Source organism: Bubalus bubalis, chromosome 12 (assembly GCF_019923935.1).
Source record: "Bubalus bubalis isolate 160015118507 breed Murrah chromosome 12, NDDB_SH_1, whole genome shotgun sequence".
Classification (NCBI taxonomy): Eukaryota; Metazoa; Chordata; class Mammalia; order Artiodactyla; family Bovidae; genus Bubalus; species Bubalus bubalis.
This window is the reverse complement of record NC_059168.1, coordinates 74,628,213-74,644,646: the sequence shown is the minus strand read 5'-3', so window position 1 is coordinate 74,644,646 and position 16,434 is coordinate 74,628,213. Positions and strand designations below refer to the sequence as shown.

The following is a 16,434-nucleotide window of genomic DNA, read 5'->3' as shown; positions in this document are numbered from 1 at the left end:
CATGATTATCTGGGTTGTGAAGATCTTTTTTGTACAGTTCTTCTGTGTATTCTTGCCACCTCTTCTTAATATCTTCTGCTTCTGTTAGGTCCATACCATTTCTGTCCTTTATCGAACCCATCTTTGCATGAAATATTCCCTTGGTATCTCTAATTTTCTTGAAGAGATCTCTACTCTTTCCCATTCTGTTATTTTCCTTTATTTGTTTGCATTGATCACTGAGGAAGGCTTTCTTATCCCTCCTTGCTATTCTTTGGAACACTGCATTCAGATGCTTCTATCTTTCCTTTTCTCCTTTGTTTTTCACTTCTCTTCTTTTCACAGCTATTTGTAAGGCCTCCCCAGACAGCCATTTTGCTTTTTTGCATTTCTTTTCCATGGGGATGGTCTTGATCCCTGTCTCCTGTACAATGTCACAAACCTCTGTGACACTCTATCAGATCTAGTCCCTTAAATCTATTTCTCACTTCCACTGTATAATCATAAGGGATTTGATTTAGGTCATACCTGAATGGTCTAGTGGTTTTCCCTACTTCCTTCAATTTAAGTCTGAATTTGGCAATAAGGAGTTCATGATCTGAGCCACAGTCAGCTCCCAGTCTTGTTTTTGCTGACTGTATAGAGTTTCTCCATCTTTGGCTGCAAAGAATATATTCAGTCTGATTTTGGTGTTGACCATCTGGTGACGTCCATGTGTAGAGTCTTCTCTTGTGTTGTTGGAAGAGGGTATTTGCTATGACCAGTGTGTTCTCTTGGCAAAACTCTATTAGCCTTTGCCCTGCTTCATTCCGTATTCCAAGGCCAAATTTGCCTGTTACTCGAGGTGTTTCTTGACTTCCTACTTTTGCATTCCAGTCCCCTATAATGAAAAGGACATCTTTTTTGGGTGTTAGTTCTAAAAGATCTTGTAGGTCTTCATAGAACCATTCAACTTCAGCTTCTTTCAGTGTTACTGGTTGGGACATAGACCTGGATTACTGTCATATTGAATGGTTTGCCTTGGAAACGAACAGAAATCATTCTGTCGTTTTTGAGATTGCATCCAAGTACTGCATTTCGGACTCTTGTTGACCATGATGGCTACTCCATTTCTTCTAAGGGATTCCTGCCCGCAGTAGTAGATATAATGGTCATCTGAGTTAAATTCACCCATTCCAGTCCATTTTAGTTCGCTGATTCCTAGAATGTCTGTGTTCACTCTTGCCATTTCCTGTTTGACCACTTCCAATTTGCCTTGATTCATGGACCTGACATTCCAGGTTCCTATGCAATATTGCTCTTTACAGCATCGGACCTTTTTTCTATCACCAGTCACATCCACAAGTGGGTATTGTTTTTGCTTTGGCTCCATCCCTTCATTCTTTCTGGAGTTATTTCTCCACCGATCTCCAGTAGCATATTGGGCACCTATTGACCTGGGGAGTTCCTCTTTCAGTATCCTATCATTTTGCCTTTTCATACTGTTCATGGGGTTCTCAAGGCAAGAATACTGAAGTGGTTTGCCATTCCCTTCTCCAGTGGACCACATTCTGTCAGCCCTCTCCACCATGACCCGCCCGTCTTGGGTGGCCCCACTCAGCATGGCTTAGTTTCATTGAGTTAGACAAGGCTGTGGTCCATGTGATTAGATTGACTAGTTTTCTGTGATTATGGTTTCAGTGTGTCTGCCCTCTGATGCCCTCTCGCAACACCTACCATCTTACTTGGGTTTCTCTTATCTTGGACGTGGGGTATCTCTTCATGGTTGCTCCAGCAAAGCGCAGCTGCTGCTCCTTACCTTGGATGAGGGGTATCTCCTCACGGCCGCCCCTCCTGACCTTGAACGTGGAGTAGCTTCTCTCAGCCCTCCTGCGCCTGGTGGCTCAGACGGTAAAGCGTCTGCCTACAATGCGGGAGACCCGGGTTCAATACCTGGGTCAGGAAGGTCTCCTGGAGAAGGGAATGGCAACCCACTCCAGTATCCTAGCCTCCCCCGCCCCAAAAAAGGGGCTCAAAGAAATATCTGATACTAACTATAGAACTGTGAGGTTGTGTCAGGAGCCTCTAAGACCACCTCCAAATGTGATGATTGCTTAGAGGAATCACAGGATTCAGCATACAGTCATACTAATGACTAAGATTTTGCAAAGAAAGGACACTTTCCATGGGGTGATGTCCAGGGGAAACCAGACATAAGCTCCCAAGAGTCCTCACCCAGTGGATGCAGCAGGACACATGCTTCATTCCTCCAGTAATAAGTCATGACAGCACATATGAGATGTCTACTAGGGAAGTTCACTGGAAATGAGCCTAGGGCTTATAGTGGGGGCACATATTAAAATTCCAGGCTCTCATGAGGAACGTGAACAGGGCTTTCAAAGAATAGCAATCATCAGGCCTGCTCTGTTAACGCTTTTCTACACAGAAATAAGTTGAATGATTTTAAAAATTAACTTAGGACCTCTTTTAACAGTTGTTTGGAGACATTATTTGCATACCATAATACTTTAAATTCATCCATTTAAAGTATACAATTCAGTGGTTTTTAGTACATTCGTAGGATTGTTAAACCAGTCAGTTTTATAACATTTATATCACCCCAGAGAGAACCCCATACCTATTAGCAATCATGCCCCATTCTCCTGTGTCCTACCCCTGACAACCACTAATATGTTCTCTGAATCTCTGGATTTGCTTATTCTGGACATTTCATATATCTGGAATCAGAGAATGTGTGGTCTTTTGTGACTAACTTTCATTTAGCATAATGTTTTCAAGCTTCATAATGTTGTAGCATGTAATCAGTACTTTAAATTTCAGTTCAGTTCAGGAGGCCTGGCGTGCTGTGATTCATGGGGTCGCAAAGAGTCGGACACAACTGAGCGACTGATCTGATCTGATCAGTTGCTCAGTCATGTCCTACTCTTTGCGACCCCACAGATTGCAGCAAGCCAGGCCTCCCTATCCATCACCAACTCCCAGAGCTTGCTCAGACTCATATCCATTGAGTCAGTGATGACATAAACGTTAAATAATTAGTAAGATGTCTATACAAAAAGCTATATTAAGTTTTTGTACTTTTTGTTACTAGAGAAATCCCTAAGACTTCATGACTCTTTACTTAGCCAATACAGCTTTGATAATCGAGTTTCAGAGTTACAAAAAAGGGTATTGATATTTGCATCATAAATGGGTAATGACAAGTGAGGGAAAGGATGATAGAGTAGGAAACAAAGATGAAATAAAATTGTCTGTATGTATTTTATTTTTAACTAGAGTTTACATTTGCATCTATTCTTTGTTTTATACAGTTCTATGGAATTTGACAAATAGTGCAAATGTGTGTAATGTTGCATTTTTTATCCCACATACCAGTAGTTAATTGTTGGTATACAAGAAAGCACTGACTTTTGTATATTAAATTTGTGTCCTGCAACTTTGCTACAACTGCTTATTGTTCCAAGAGTTTTTTGTTGTTGTTGATTCTTTTGGATTTTCTATGTAAATCCTTTCTGTGTAAGTCTTGTTATCTGCGAACAAAGACAATTTTGCTTCCTTTCTGATCTGTTTGTATTTTTTTGTTTCCTTTCTTTGTCTTACTGGTTTAGCTAGGGTTTCCAACATGGCATTGAAGAGGAGTGGTGAAAAGGGGCATCCTTGTTTTGGTCCTGATCTTAGGAGAAAAGCATTTTGTTTCTCATCACTAAGTATAACATTAGGTTGAGAGAGTTCCTCTGTATTCCTAATTTGCTGAGTTTTTAATCATGAATAGATGTTCTGTTGATACGATCATATGAATTTTCTTTAGTGTGTCAATGTGATGGATTACATTAATTGATTTTCTAATGTTGAACCAGTCTTCAGTTCAGTTCAGTTGCTCAGTCGTGTCCGACTCTTTGTGACCCCATGAATCACAGCACACCAGGCCTCCCTGTCCATCACCAACTCCCAGAGTTCACTCAGACTAACGTCCATCGAGTCAGTGATGCCATCCAGCCATCTTATCCTCTGTCATCCCCTTCTCCTCCTGCCCCCAATCCCTCCCGGCATCAGAGTCTTTTCCAATGAGTCAACTCTTCGCATGACGTGGCCAGAGTACTGGAGTTTCAGCTTCAGCATCATTCCTTCCAAAGAAATCCCAGGGCTGATCTTCTTCAGAATGGACTGGTTGGATTTCCTTGCAGTCCTACTTGGTTGTGGTGTACAATTTTACATATTATTGGATTCAAAATGCTAGTATTTTATTGAGGATTTTGCATTTATACTTGAGAGTTTTCCTGTAGTTTTCTTGAAATGTCTTTATCTGGTTCACGAGTATTTAGGTAATGCTGTCATCATAGAATGAGTTAGAAGTATTCCCTTCTGCTTTTATTTTCTGTGAGCGATTGTAGAGAACTGATATCAGTTCTTCTTCAAGTGTTTGATAGAACTCACCAGCGAAGTCATCTGTGCCTGGTGCTTTCTGTTTTGGAAGATTATCATTTACTGATTTTTTTTTTTTTTTTCTTTTTGCCATGTTGAAATTCCCTGATTCAATTTCTTTAATACATGTAAGCCTATTCATATTCTCTATTCCCCCTCATGTGAGTTTTGATAGATTGTGCTTTTCAAGGAATTGATCCATTTGCTCTAATCTAATTTGTAGGTGTGCATCTCTAACACATTGTACCCTGAACCTCTTAAAAGCCTAGATTAGGGAATTCCGTGGCGTTGCAGTGATTAGGACTCTGCTCTCACTGCCAAAGGCCCGGGTTCAGTCTGAATTCAGTTTCAGATCTATGAACTAAGATCCTATAAGCCATGTGTTATGGCCAAAAAAAGAAAAGGAAAAAAAAAACACAAACAACAATAAAAAAGCCTAAACTATTTATTATTTATCTGTGTGTCTTGCCCACCCAGCATAGTAGGTAGTCAATAAATGTTTGGATGACTTGGGTTAAAGGACTTGTAAAACTTCAGCTACACTGGATGCTCAGGTTTATTTGCTTTGTACCTAGTAATTAACTATACACTGCTTTCTGAACAGAAGGAACAAATACCAAAAAGCATAAAGTGGTTGTAAAGATATTATTGTCTAATATTTGAGCGCTTACTGTGTGCCAACATGTGTACTAGTATGCACAGTACTATATACCAGGTGTAAATAAGCCTCTAAGTGTATCACATTTAATCTTGACAACAACCCTGTTAGATAGGTAGTGATACTAAGACATCATATAGATCGTCTTAAGAGTATTTATAAAGAGAATTACCTAGAAGAGTAATTCCTAAAAGAATATACCTAAATTGAAACATTGCCCGTAAGAGACAATCTAGGACAGTGATTAAGAGTAGGGACATTAGAGGCCTGAGTTCAGTTTCCAGCTCTGACTCCAATAGCTGCCTCCAATGGCTTTGTGATTGTGGGCAAATTGCTTAAGCTTATTCTTTATCTATTAGGTGAGGATAAAATCAATATGTGCCTTTTAGGTCAAAATGAAGATTGAATGAGATAACATGTGTAAAGTACTTAGAATAGTTCCTATCATTTATTGATAAATGCTTAATAAATATTAGCTATTAACAGAGGCTTTATAATGCATCATGGCTAAGAGCATAGACTTGGAAGATAGATTAACAGAGTTCAAATTCTGTTTCTGCCACTTACTAGCTGTGTAACGTCTAACATGTAACTTAATCTCTTAATGTGTTAACCTCTTCATGACTCATTTCCTTGTCTGTAAAATGCAGATAAGAGTAGCTGCCTTGTAGGTCCTGCACAGTGTAAGAGCTGTATAAGTGTTATTATTTATGAAACCTGAGAAGTTATATCTCAGTACATTTATAAATTTTCTATGTGCTTTAGAAGTTTTTGTCAAACAAAATCTTAGGTGATATTTCTTATATGACAAAATATAAACACAGATGCATACACAGACGAATGGTAGTTGGGGTGGGCAGAAAAGGATGGAGGAAGGTGGTCAAAAGGCACAACCTTCCAGTTATAAATATTAGTAAGTCATGGGATGTCACATGTATTATGGCAACTCTAGTTAATAATAATGTATTGCATATTTACTAAGAGTAAATCTTAAAAAGTTCTCATCACAAGGAGAAAAATTCTGTTGCTGTGCATACTGATGGATGTTAACTATGAATTAAGACTTGCTGTGATGATCATTCTGCAGAATATACAAACATTGAATCATTACGCTATATTTCTGAACCTAAAATAATGTTATATGTCAGTTATATGTCAATTTACTAAGAAAGAAAAAAACCCAGTAGAGTATTAAACCACTACAAATGAAAGTCTTGAGTGGGAAATTTTATTCTGAAGTGCACAAAGGGTCAAAGCTATGATTATGACTGTTCTTCACACATTATTGCCTTTCATTTCAAGAGTGCTCTCTGTTACCAAAAAATACACAGTAACCCCTGTTAAAGCCATTTTGAGACCTTTACAAAGAACACATATTTTTTTCACTTTGGACCAGTGGTTTTTCCACATGGCAAGATGTACCCATCCCACCCCAAGGGGTCATCTGGCATTGTCTGAAGGTGTTTTTTATTATAAAACTGGAATGTAGAGGGATGTGCACGCTACTGCTCGCAGACACTGCTGAACCTCCTACAATGGATGGGCCAGCCAGCTCAACAAAGAATTATCTCTCCCCAAGTGTCAATGGACTGAAGTTGAGAAAGCTCTGCTCTGGACCAAAAGGGTTAATGCCTTTTTCCCAAGGGTACATATCTACTATCTTAATTTAAAATAGGATCTCTGACTTCAACATGGAGGTAGAGTCTCAGTGTTATATCCCTTAACCAGAGCAATTTATGTAAACTTTAGAGAATTAGTGATCAGTAATGCTTCTTCTTTTTGTGTCTGTTTGTGTGTAGGGTTTGTGAAACAGGATCTGACCACCAACCTCTTAGTGATAGTCAACAAAAAAATTGTGAATATTTTGTTGACAGCCTTTTTGAGGAAGCGCAGAAGGTTGGTGCCAAGTGTTTGTCTCCCACTGAACAAAAGAAACAGGTAAGAGTCCATAAATCTTTTCCTCTCCTGATGTTTCTCAAATATGGACCTTTAGAGGTCAAAACTGTTTTCGTACTAATCAGTTCAGTTCAGTTGTGTCCAACTGTTTGCGACCCCATAAATCACAGCACGCCAGGCCTCCTTGTCCATCACCAACTCCTGGAGTTCACTCAAACTCATGTCCATCGAGTCGGTGATGCCATCCAGCCATCTCATCCTCTGTCGTCCCCTTCTCCTCCTGCCCCCAATCCCTCCCAGCATCAGAGTCTTTTCTAATGAGTCAACCCTTCACATGAGGTGGCCAAAGTACTGGAGTTTCAGCTCTAGCATCATTCCTTCCAAAGAAATCCCAGGACTGATCTCCTTCAGAATGGACTGGTTGGATCTCTTTGCAGTCCAAGGGACTCTCAAGAGTCTTCTCCAACACCACAGTTCAAAAGTATCAATTCTTCTGTGCTCAGCTTTTGTACTAATAGTAAGATACTATTTACTTTTTTCACTGTATTGAGTTTGCACTGATATTGCAAAAGCAATGGTCAACAAAACTGGCACCTCAGGAGGAACTGAGGCTGTGGCACCACACAGCACCACATCGTACCAGTACTCTACTCTTTTCTTTGCACTTGCAGGGGGTGAAAAACACTGGTTTCAATTAAGAATGTCCAAAAAACAAAAAAATTAAGAATGTCCTTGATAGAGCAGTGAAACTTATAGGTTCCATTAAATCCTAACACTTCAATAACCTATCTTACTAACTTTCTGTATAATAAAATATGAAGTATATACATAAAATGAGGCTTCCCTGGTGGCTCAGACAGTAAAAAATCTGCCTGCAATGCAGGAGACCCAGGTTCATTCCCTGGAGAAGGAAATGGCAACCCACTCTAGTATTCTTGCCTGGAGAATTCCATGGACAAAGGAGACTGTACAGTCCATGGGTTGCAAAGAGTTGAACACGACTGAGAGACTAATACACACACACACATATGTGAAACTCTTCTGCAATATACAGAAGTATCTTAAGGAAAAGTACAGTTGCTTGAGATGCAAGCTGAACAGTCTGCTTTTTCATGGTGTACTGTTTTTACTTGAAAGGATGCTTTACAGACAACTGATTTTTCAGTCTTGGCTATTCGGCAGACGTTTCCTCAAAATGTATAAAGGGAGTCTGACACTTCAAGGAAGTGAGATGATCCAGAAGATGTTGAGAGATGAAATATTGCTAACAGTAACACTGACAGTTCTTTTTTTAAGCAAATTATTGTGTTTTTCTTTTTAAATAATTTTACTTATTTATTTATTTTTGCCTGTGCTGGGTCTTCAATGCCGCGCAGACCTTTCTCTAGTTGTGGTGAGCAAGGGGTACTCGCTAGGTGCGGTGCACAGGCCTCTCATTGCAGTGGCTTCTCTTGTGAAGCACTGGCTCCAGGGCATGCAGGCTTCGGTAGTTGCGGCTCCCCAGTTCTAGAGCACGGGCTCAATAGTTGTGGTGCACAGCCTTAGTTATTCCACAGCTTGTGGGATCTTCCCGAATCAGGGATCCAATCCATCTCTCTTGCATTGGTAGTCAGATTCCTTATCACTCAGCCACCCAGGAAAGGTTACACTTGAAGGAATAGCTATTAATTACTCTTAGTTGTTTTTCCCCCATTTTTATTTTTAATGTTCAAAGTCTAATGTTCAAGTCGTTTCAGATTTCTCTAACTGTTGAGAAGTCTGTTCTGACCAGACAGCATTAGTGCCCTCTGAGATAGAGCACAGGATATTCTTCCAAATGAGTTCTCCTAAAGAAAATGATTAATGACTTACTTTAAAATATTATTCATTATGAACTAGATTATGCATGAACATTATAATTTTTGATATTTTATATTTGAAGCTAGCTCTTAAGAATGGTATATTTAAAATTTTTTAACTGTGTAATGGATGTTAATTATACTCATTCTGTAATCATTTTGCAATATATACATACATCAAATCATTATGTTGTACTTGTAAGACTAATACAATGTTATATGTCAATTCTATCCCAATTTTAAAGAAAAGATTGATACATAAAATATATACTGATAGAAGAAATTTTCAAAGGATTTTTAATCTACTAGTACATTTTATTGATTAACATTATACATTTTGTTTCTTACTGCTTTGCAGGTAGATGTAAGTATAAAATTATGGAAAAATGGATTCACTGTCAATGATGATTTCAGAAGTTATTCTGATGGTGCAAGTCAACAGTTTCTGAACTCCATCAAAAAAGGGTAAGCAGTCTTTGTTAGCAGAAGGATATTTTAGATATGTTTCATTTGGAAGATTCCTTTTTAATGTTGTTCACACATCCTTATACATTCAAAAATACTTTTTCTCTTTTAAATTCAGACTTTTCATAAGATGGGTTTACTTAAGAGGACCACAGCTGTAATCTTGAAGGGTCAGGAATGTGAATTCTGATCAACCAAAATCTGACTTAAATTAATTCACTTTGCCGAGTGTTACTTAATACCACATCACATCCTACTTGTTATTTAATAATTATGTTTAAAGATCTTTATAGTTGTTAAATTGTGATTTCCATTGCCCTGTAGTGTTTTATATTATATATTTATAAAAACTTGAAAATCACCCATAATTTCATTACCCAGAAGTAATAGCAGAAGTATTACTGCTATTAACATTTCTGTTGAATTTCAATTTGGCACTTTCTGTCCATAGATTTATACATAATTGTGCATATATTTTTAAAAGTATTTTGACTTTATCTAGAAATACTTGAATATATCTGTATATTATTTTGTTACAGTGATGAGCCATAATTTATATATATACACCTAGTTGTTGGTGATTTGATTATGTCTTAAGTCTCCCACTATAAAAAAATATGTGACTATCCTTGTGTTTAAATTTTTAAGAAAAATAACAGCTTTATTTTTTAGTTAAAGTTTTATTAAAATAAAATTAACCTACCATAAAATTTACTCCTTTAAAGTATACAATTCATAATTTTTTAGTGTATTCACAGAGTTATACAACCATCAGCACATTAATTCCAAAATATTTCTTTTTTCATCACCCTAAAAAGAAACCCCATGCTAGTAATCACTCTCCACTGTCCATTTCCCCCTCCTCACAACCCTGCACAACTGCAGTCTACTTTCTTCTTCTATGGATTTGTCTATTTTGAACATTCCATATAAATGGAATCATTTTGTGTTTGACTTCTTTAACTCAACATAGTATTTTCAAATTTCATTCATGTAGCTTTTAACAGTTCTTCATTCCATTTTTATTGCCAAATAGTGTTGCATTGTATGGATATGCTACATTTAGTTTATTCACTTCTCGGTAGAGAGAAATTGGGTCATTTCCACATCTTGCTTATTACAAATAATACTGCTCTGAACATTTGTGTACAAGTTTTCATGTGGACATATGTTTTCAGTCCTCTCAGGTCTAGGAGTGGAATTGTTATCTCTGTTTATGAAGAAATGCCACATATGATTGTACCGTTTTCTATTCCCACCAACAGTGTATCAAAGTTCCAGTTTTTCCATATACTTGCCAGTGCTTGTTAGTTTGTTTTCCATATCCTTGCCAACACTGGTTTTTTAAATTATAACTATCCTACTCATTAAGAAGTGGTATCTTGTGGTTTTCACTTGCATTTCCCTAGTGACCAGTCATGTTGAGCATCTTTTCATGTACTTGTAGGCCACGTGTATATCTTCTTTGAAGAAATATCTATTCAGATCCTTTGTCGATGTTTTTTACCCTTGCCACCTGAGCCCATAGCAGTGAAAGTGTGGAGCCTTAACCACTGGACCACCAGGGAATTCCCCCCTGCCTACTTTAAAAATTTAGGTTATTTACCTTGCTGTTGATCTGTAAGAGTTTGTGATGTATTTTTGAGACTATTTTCTCCCATTCTTTTATGTTTGTTATTGTTTCATTTTTTTGATGGTACTCTTTGGAGCACAAAAGTTTTTAATCTGAAGAGTCTGATTTATTGATTTTTTTTTCTTTTGTCACTTTTGTCTCTGGTGTCATAGCTAAGAAAATATCCCTTATGTCAGGGCATTGAAGATTTTACTCCTGTGTTTTCTTATAATTATACTCAAAGTTTGACTAGTATCTCAATTACTCTTTCATGATAAATTGATAAATTAATGTGTAAAAGGCATGAACATTCTTTCAGCTATTGATGCTCATATTCATGCTTCTGCTTTATTAAAAAAATAGACAAAATTAAATTCTGTCCCATAGCACTGTCCTTAACATATGATTTTATGTGTGACATCAATTTAATGGTGCAAAGCACTTATTTTGGTCAGTTTTTATTTCAGAATGGTTCATAATATTCTGTATATAGCCAATTTTCAATATATACATACACATATATAGGTCTGTACATATGTATATGTACAATGTATATACAAATTATAAATTGTTTTGTATTATATAATTAATTTTTAATCTTTTTCAAACTTATACAAAAGTCATAAGTGAAGTACTAAGAACTTTTCTAAAAGCATTTGAGAGTGAGTTGCCAAAGTAATGCTTCTTCATCCAGAATAGTTTGTATTTTTTATAGGAAAAAAAAGAAGGAAATGTATTTTCCTATGTAACCACAATACAACCATCTAATGATGTATGATTATCATTTAATCCTCAAACATTTTCAAGAGTCGCTATTTATCTTAATACTATCCTTTAAAAAAAAGGGAAATATATTTACCTCTGTAACCACAATACAACCATCTATTAATGTATGATTATCATTTAATTGTCAGACATTTTCAAGAGTCGCTATTTATCTTAATACTATCCTTTATAGCAAAAGCATCCAATTCAGAATTACTTACTGCTTTTAAATGTCATGTCTCTTTCATTTCTTCAAGAGGGAACAGTTCCTGAGTTTTTGTTTTTGTCTTTTTTTAATGACCTTGACACTTGAAGATTATGAGCCCAAATTATATAGAATGTCTCTCAATTCAGATTTGTCCCATTTTTAATTCATGATAGCCACCTTTCCAAGTAGCTTAGTGGTAAATTATCCACCCGCCAATGCAGGTGACATGGTTTTGATCCCTGAGTGGGGAAGATCCCCTAGAGAAGGAAATGGCAACCCTCTCCAGTATTCTGGCCTCAAAAATCCCATGGACAGAGAAGCCTGGTGGGCTACAGTCCATGGGGTGGCAGAAGAGTCAGACATGATTTAGCAACTAAATAACAACAATCCTTGATAAGACTAAAGTACACTTTATTGGTAGGAATATCACAAAAGTAATGCTATCCTAACTTCAGTGGTAATTTGTTCTTTGGTTTTTTAAATAGCTTTATGTTTTTCTTTAGGCTTTTTTCATTTTATCTGATTTTTGAACTCTATATAAACGGAATGTGTTTAATTTTTGTGTCTACTCAGTTTATTTCTTTGGGATATTCATCCATGTTGTTGCATATAACTATAGTTGGCATGAATCTCAGAAGCAATATAAGAAAGATAAATTTGATTATGTAAAATCAATTGCCAAACTGGGAATACTTGTTGCGCTTATATCCTATAAATGAAATATATACAGATTTCTTACAAATCAGTTAGAAAAAGATGAAAAGAGTATTTTGTATGTTTGTACTTGATCTACTTTAAAACAGAATAGCAGTATGCAAAATACAGAATAGTGTGTATAGAATAATACCATCTTGGGAAAAATTACAAATCTGTGGTATTTTACTATATATAGAGAAAAAATTTAGGAGACTCACCCCAGTTTTTTATCAAGAGAGGAATTCTAAGGAGTCACTTTGGAGGGAGGGGACTGTCACTGTCTAAGTCAATTTGTATTTATATTTTTTGTCTTGCTTTTCTGGAACAAGCATGTAGCTATATTTTCATTTTTAAAAATGAAATAAGATCTTGATTTTTCTTGCACATTATTAATCCTATTTAGATACCTATGAAAGTGATCAAATTGTTTAATTTTAGCAGTATGTAGTCATCAAATATTTCGTGACTTCAGTGTTACTCTGGACAAACTGAATAGCTCAAGCTGTTCATGAATTTGTAGTTTTAAAAATTATTCTACCATAAAAAGGAACGCATTTGAATCAGTCCTAATGAAGTGAATGAACCTTAGAACTTATTATACAGAGTAAGTCAGAAAGAGAAAGACAAATATCATATTCTGACTCGGCGACTTCCCTTTCACTTTTCACTTTCATGCATTGGAGAAGGAAATGGCAACCCACTCCAGTGTTCTTGCCTAGAGAATCCCGGGGACGGGGGAGCCTGGTGGGCTGCCGTCTATGGGGTCGCACAGAGTCGGACACGACTGAAGTGACTTAGCAGCAGCAGCAATGCATATATATGGAATCTAAAAAATGGTACTGAAGAATTTATTTACAGGGCAGCGGTGGAGAAACACATAGAAAATAGACTTATGGACATGGGGAGAGGGGAGGAGAGGGTTAGATGTAAGGAGAGAGTAACAGGGAAACTTACATTACCATATGTAAAATAGATAGCCAACAGGGGAATTTGCTATATGGCTCAGAAAACTCAAACAAGATTTCTGTATCAACCTAGGGGGTGGGATGGGGAGGGAGATGGGAGGGAGGTTCAAAAGAGAGGGGATATATGTATACCTATGGCTGATTCATGTTGAGGTTTGACAGAAACAACAAAATTCTATAAAGCAATTATCCTTCAATAAAAAAATAAATTAATTTTTAAAAATTTTTCTATATTGTTCTTGGCTTTTGATATTCATATTATCTAATTGTATTATTTTAAACTATATTATTTTAAATAGATGTAGTTTTTATTATATAGAATATTATATGCCTCTTATTTCTATATTTTTTTATTCTTTTTGCATGTAGAATATGTTTTTCAGAGAAACAAAAGGGATATTAGTAGCTTCTTAGTTTCCTTTCTTTACTTTCCAAGGGAATTACCTTTAGAATTACAGGGAGTTTTTGATAAAGAGGAGGTGGATGTTAAAGTTGAAGATAAGAAAAATGAAGTATGTATGTCAACAAAGCCTGTGTTCCAGCCCTTCTCAGGACAAGGTCACAGACTGGGAAGGTGAGTAGGCTCATGATCTGTGCTTTTCATAAGCAGAGGCTTGACTAATATTCGGCTTTTAATTATTTCACTATGTAGACCACATATATAGAGTTTATCATTTCTCCCACTGGAAATGAGATTTTTTTTCATATTAACTTTTGAGAACTTCTAAATCATATTCACCTTAGTGTAAATTAACACAAGCTGGCACTACACTTAAAAATCATGAAGGCTTTTTTTGGTTTTATCAGATCAAAAGGGCCTGGTTTAATAAGGACATTGGACAAAATTGTGTGGGTAAATCATTTTTTCTCCCTTGGACCCACCACCTGAGCTTTGCCATTAATGTCACAGGGTATATAGGCTAGCTTTGGGAGATAGTATTCTGTAACCAGTGCCTTCAGCATTGCATTCCTCCAATCAGTATCTGAATTTTGAAGTAATACAAGTGAAATAATGCCTGATAAAGTTAGTATCAGAGCCTTTAATTATTTTCAGACTTTGCAGTCTTCATCTTATCTAGTTATGCCTGTGACAGAATGTGCAAAGAGGTTAAATATAGGATTGCTTCTTATTTTTATGAATTCTCATATATGAATTATCAAGATTGGTAAGGTATATACATGCATATTCATCCACAAGTATAAAAATATTGAAATGTGACCTTCAGAGTGATGAAGAAATACTTTATTTCATTTATAACCCAAGGACTATTCTCTACAGAGAACTTATTTCTTCTAGAAATTTTAACCTGGGCCATAGGTAAAGTCCATGGATCTGTCAGCACTAAATTGTTCTGGAAGGCACTATTCAAATACATATGTACTTAAATAGTATTCAAGTATACTTATATAACAGTCTATAATCTTACATATTACTTGGATATGCATAATTTCATTAAATTCCTATAATCATCATCTATGACAGATATAACTGATACTAATATATTTATGTGTTACTGGGGGAACAGCTGTGACTGGCTGAAATCTTCCTAAAATCTATACTTCCTGTAAAGATTTTAGAGTAATTGTTTAATGATAAAGTTCTGCTTACTGAAAAACACCCATCTGACTTGTTATATGGATTTTCCTAGTGCTACACCAAAAATTGTTTCTAAAGCAAAGAATATTGAAGTTGAGAAAAAAAAGACGTTGTCTGCTGTCCCACTAAACAATCTGGAACCCATCACTAATATACAGATCTGGTTAGCCAACGGGAAAAGGATTGTCCAGAAATTTAACATTTCTCATAGGTGAGTCTTCTATTTCATTATTTGTCTGATTTCCCCCCCTAAGCTATTTCATTATTTGTCTGATTTCCCCTCCTAAGTTTTAATAATATTTCTTCTTTTCAAGTCAGTCAATAGTTATTTTTAAGAACTAACCAAGGATCTTAATAAATAGTTCTCTAAACATAATGTATCATGACAATGGAAATTCTTGGACATTAATTGAAATTTTTTTTTTACTTATTTCATTAGTTTTCTGGCTTAACTAGATATATAATTTTAAAAGAATTATTTTCAATATGTTTTTAAGTAGACCTTTTAGCATTATGTGTGTATTTTCCTGTCAATTGTATAAAAAGAATGAAAATACAGGAAAGTCCTGAAAGAAACTGAAGTCAATTTAAATTTCATCACCTAGAGATCATCACTATTACTACTTTGATAAATTTTTCTAGTCATTCATCTCTTCTTAATTTTTTTCATTTTATTTAAAGCAGGAACATATTGTTTGTAGGTTTTCTTCTTTATTTAAAAGCATTTAAAATTTGGGAAGGGGATATTATACATGTAAAATATTCTATACATATGTGCTTGGTTAAAATAGTAATAGTAAAATAACTTATGTACTGCTGCTGCTGCTAAGTCACTTCAGTTGTATCCGACTCTGTGTGACCCCATAGACGGCAGCCCACCAGGCTCCCCCGTCCCTAGGATTCTCCAGGCAAGAACACTGGAGTGGGTTGCCATTTCCTTCTCCAATGCATGAAAGTGAAAAGTGAAAGGGAAGTTGCTCAGTCATGTCTGACTCCTAGCGACCCCATGGACTGCAGCCTACCAGGCTCCTCCGTCCATGGGATTTTCCAGGCAAGAGTACTGGAGTGGGTTGCCATTGCCTTCTCCGGATTTATGTACTACCTCGCTCAAAATATATGCCAATATATCTTATTTGCCTTTCCGTGATCATATCTGTTTCCTTTTGTGCAAGAGAGAAATCTGTTATAAATCTGTGTTAATTATTTTTGATGAACTGTATATGTCCTCTCCCTCTTTAAGTATACACGCATATACTTACATGTATATAACTGAGCTGCCTTTAAGATTGCAGTGATTATATTACATTATAGTGTTCATGATACTAACTGAAAA

At 36.1% G+C, this 16,434-nt stretch overlaps 1 protein-coding gene across 4 annotated transcripts in view; it reads left to right on the top strand.

The window, feature by feature from the left end:
• UBXN2A (UBX domain protein 2A) overlaps positions 1 to 16,434 on the top strand; it is a 34,356-nt gene that overhangs the window by 13,995 nt on the left and 3,927 nt on the right. For all 4 annotated transcript variants that reach the window (XM_025261495.3, XM_025261494.3, XM_025261496.3 and 1 more), the window contains 4 exons: positions 6,859 to 6,997; positions 9,152 to 9,258; positions 13,941 to 14,078; positions 15,154 to 15,312. In XM_025261495.3, coding sequence (XP_025117280.1) covers positions 6,859 to 6,997; positions 9,152 to 9,258; positions 13,941 to 14,078; positions 15,154 to 15,312 — 543 coding nt within the window. The remainder of the gene's footprint in view (positions 1 to 6,858; positions 6,998 to 9,151; positions 9,259 to 13,940; positions 14,079 to 15,153; positions 15,313 to 16,434) is intronic.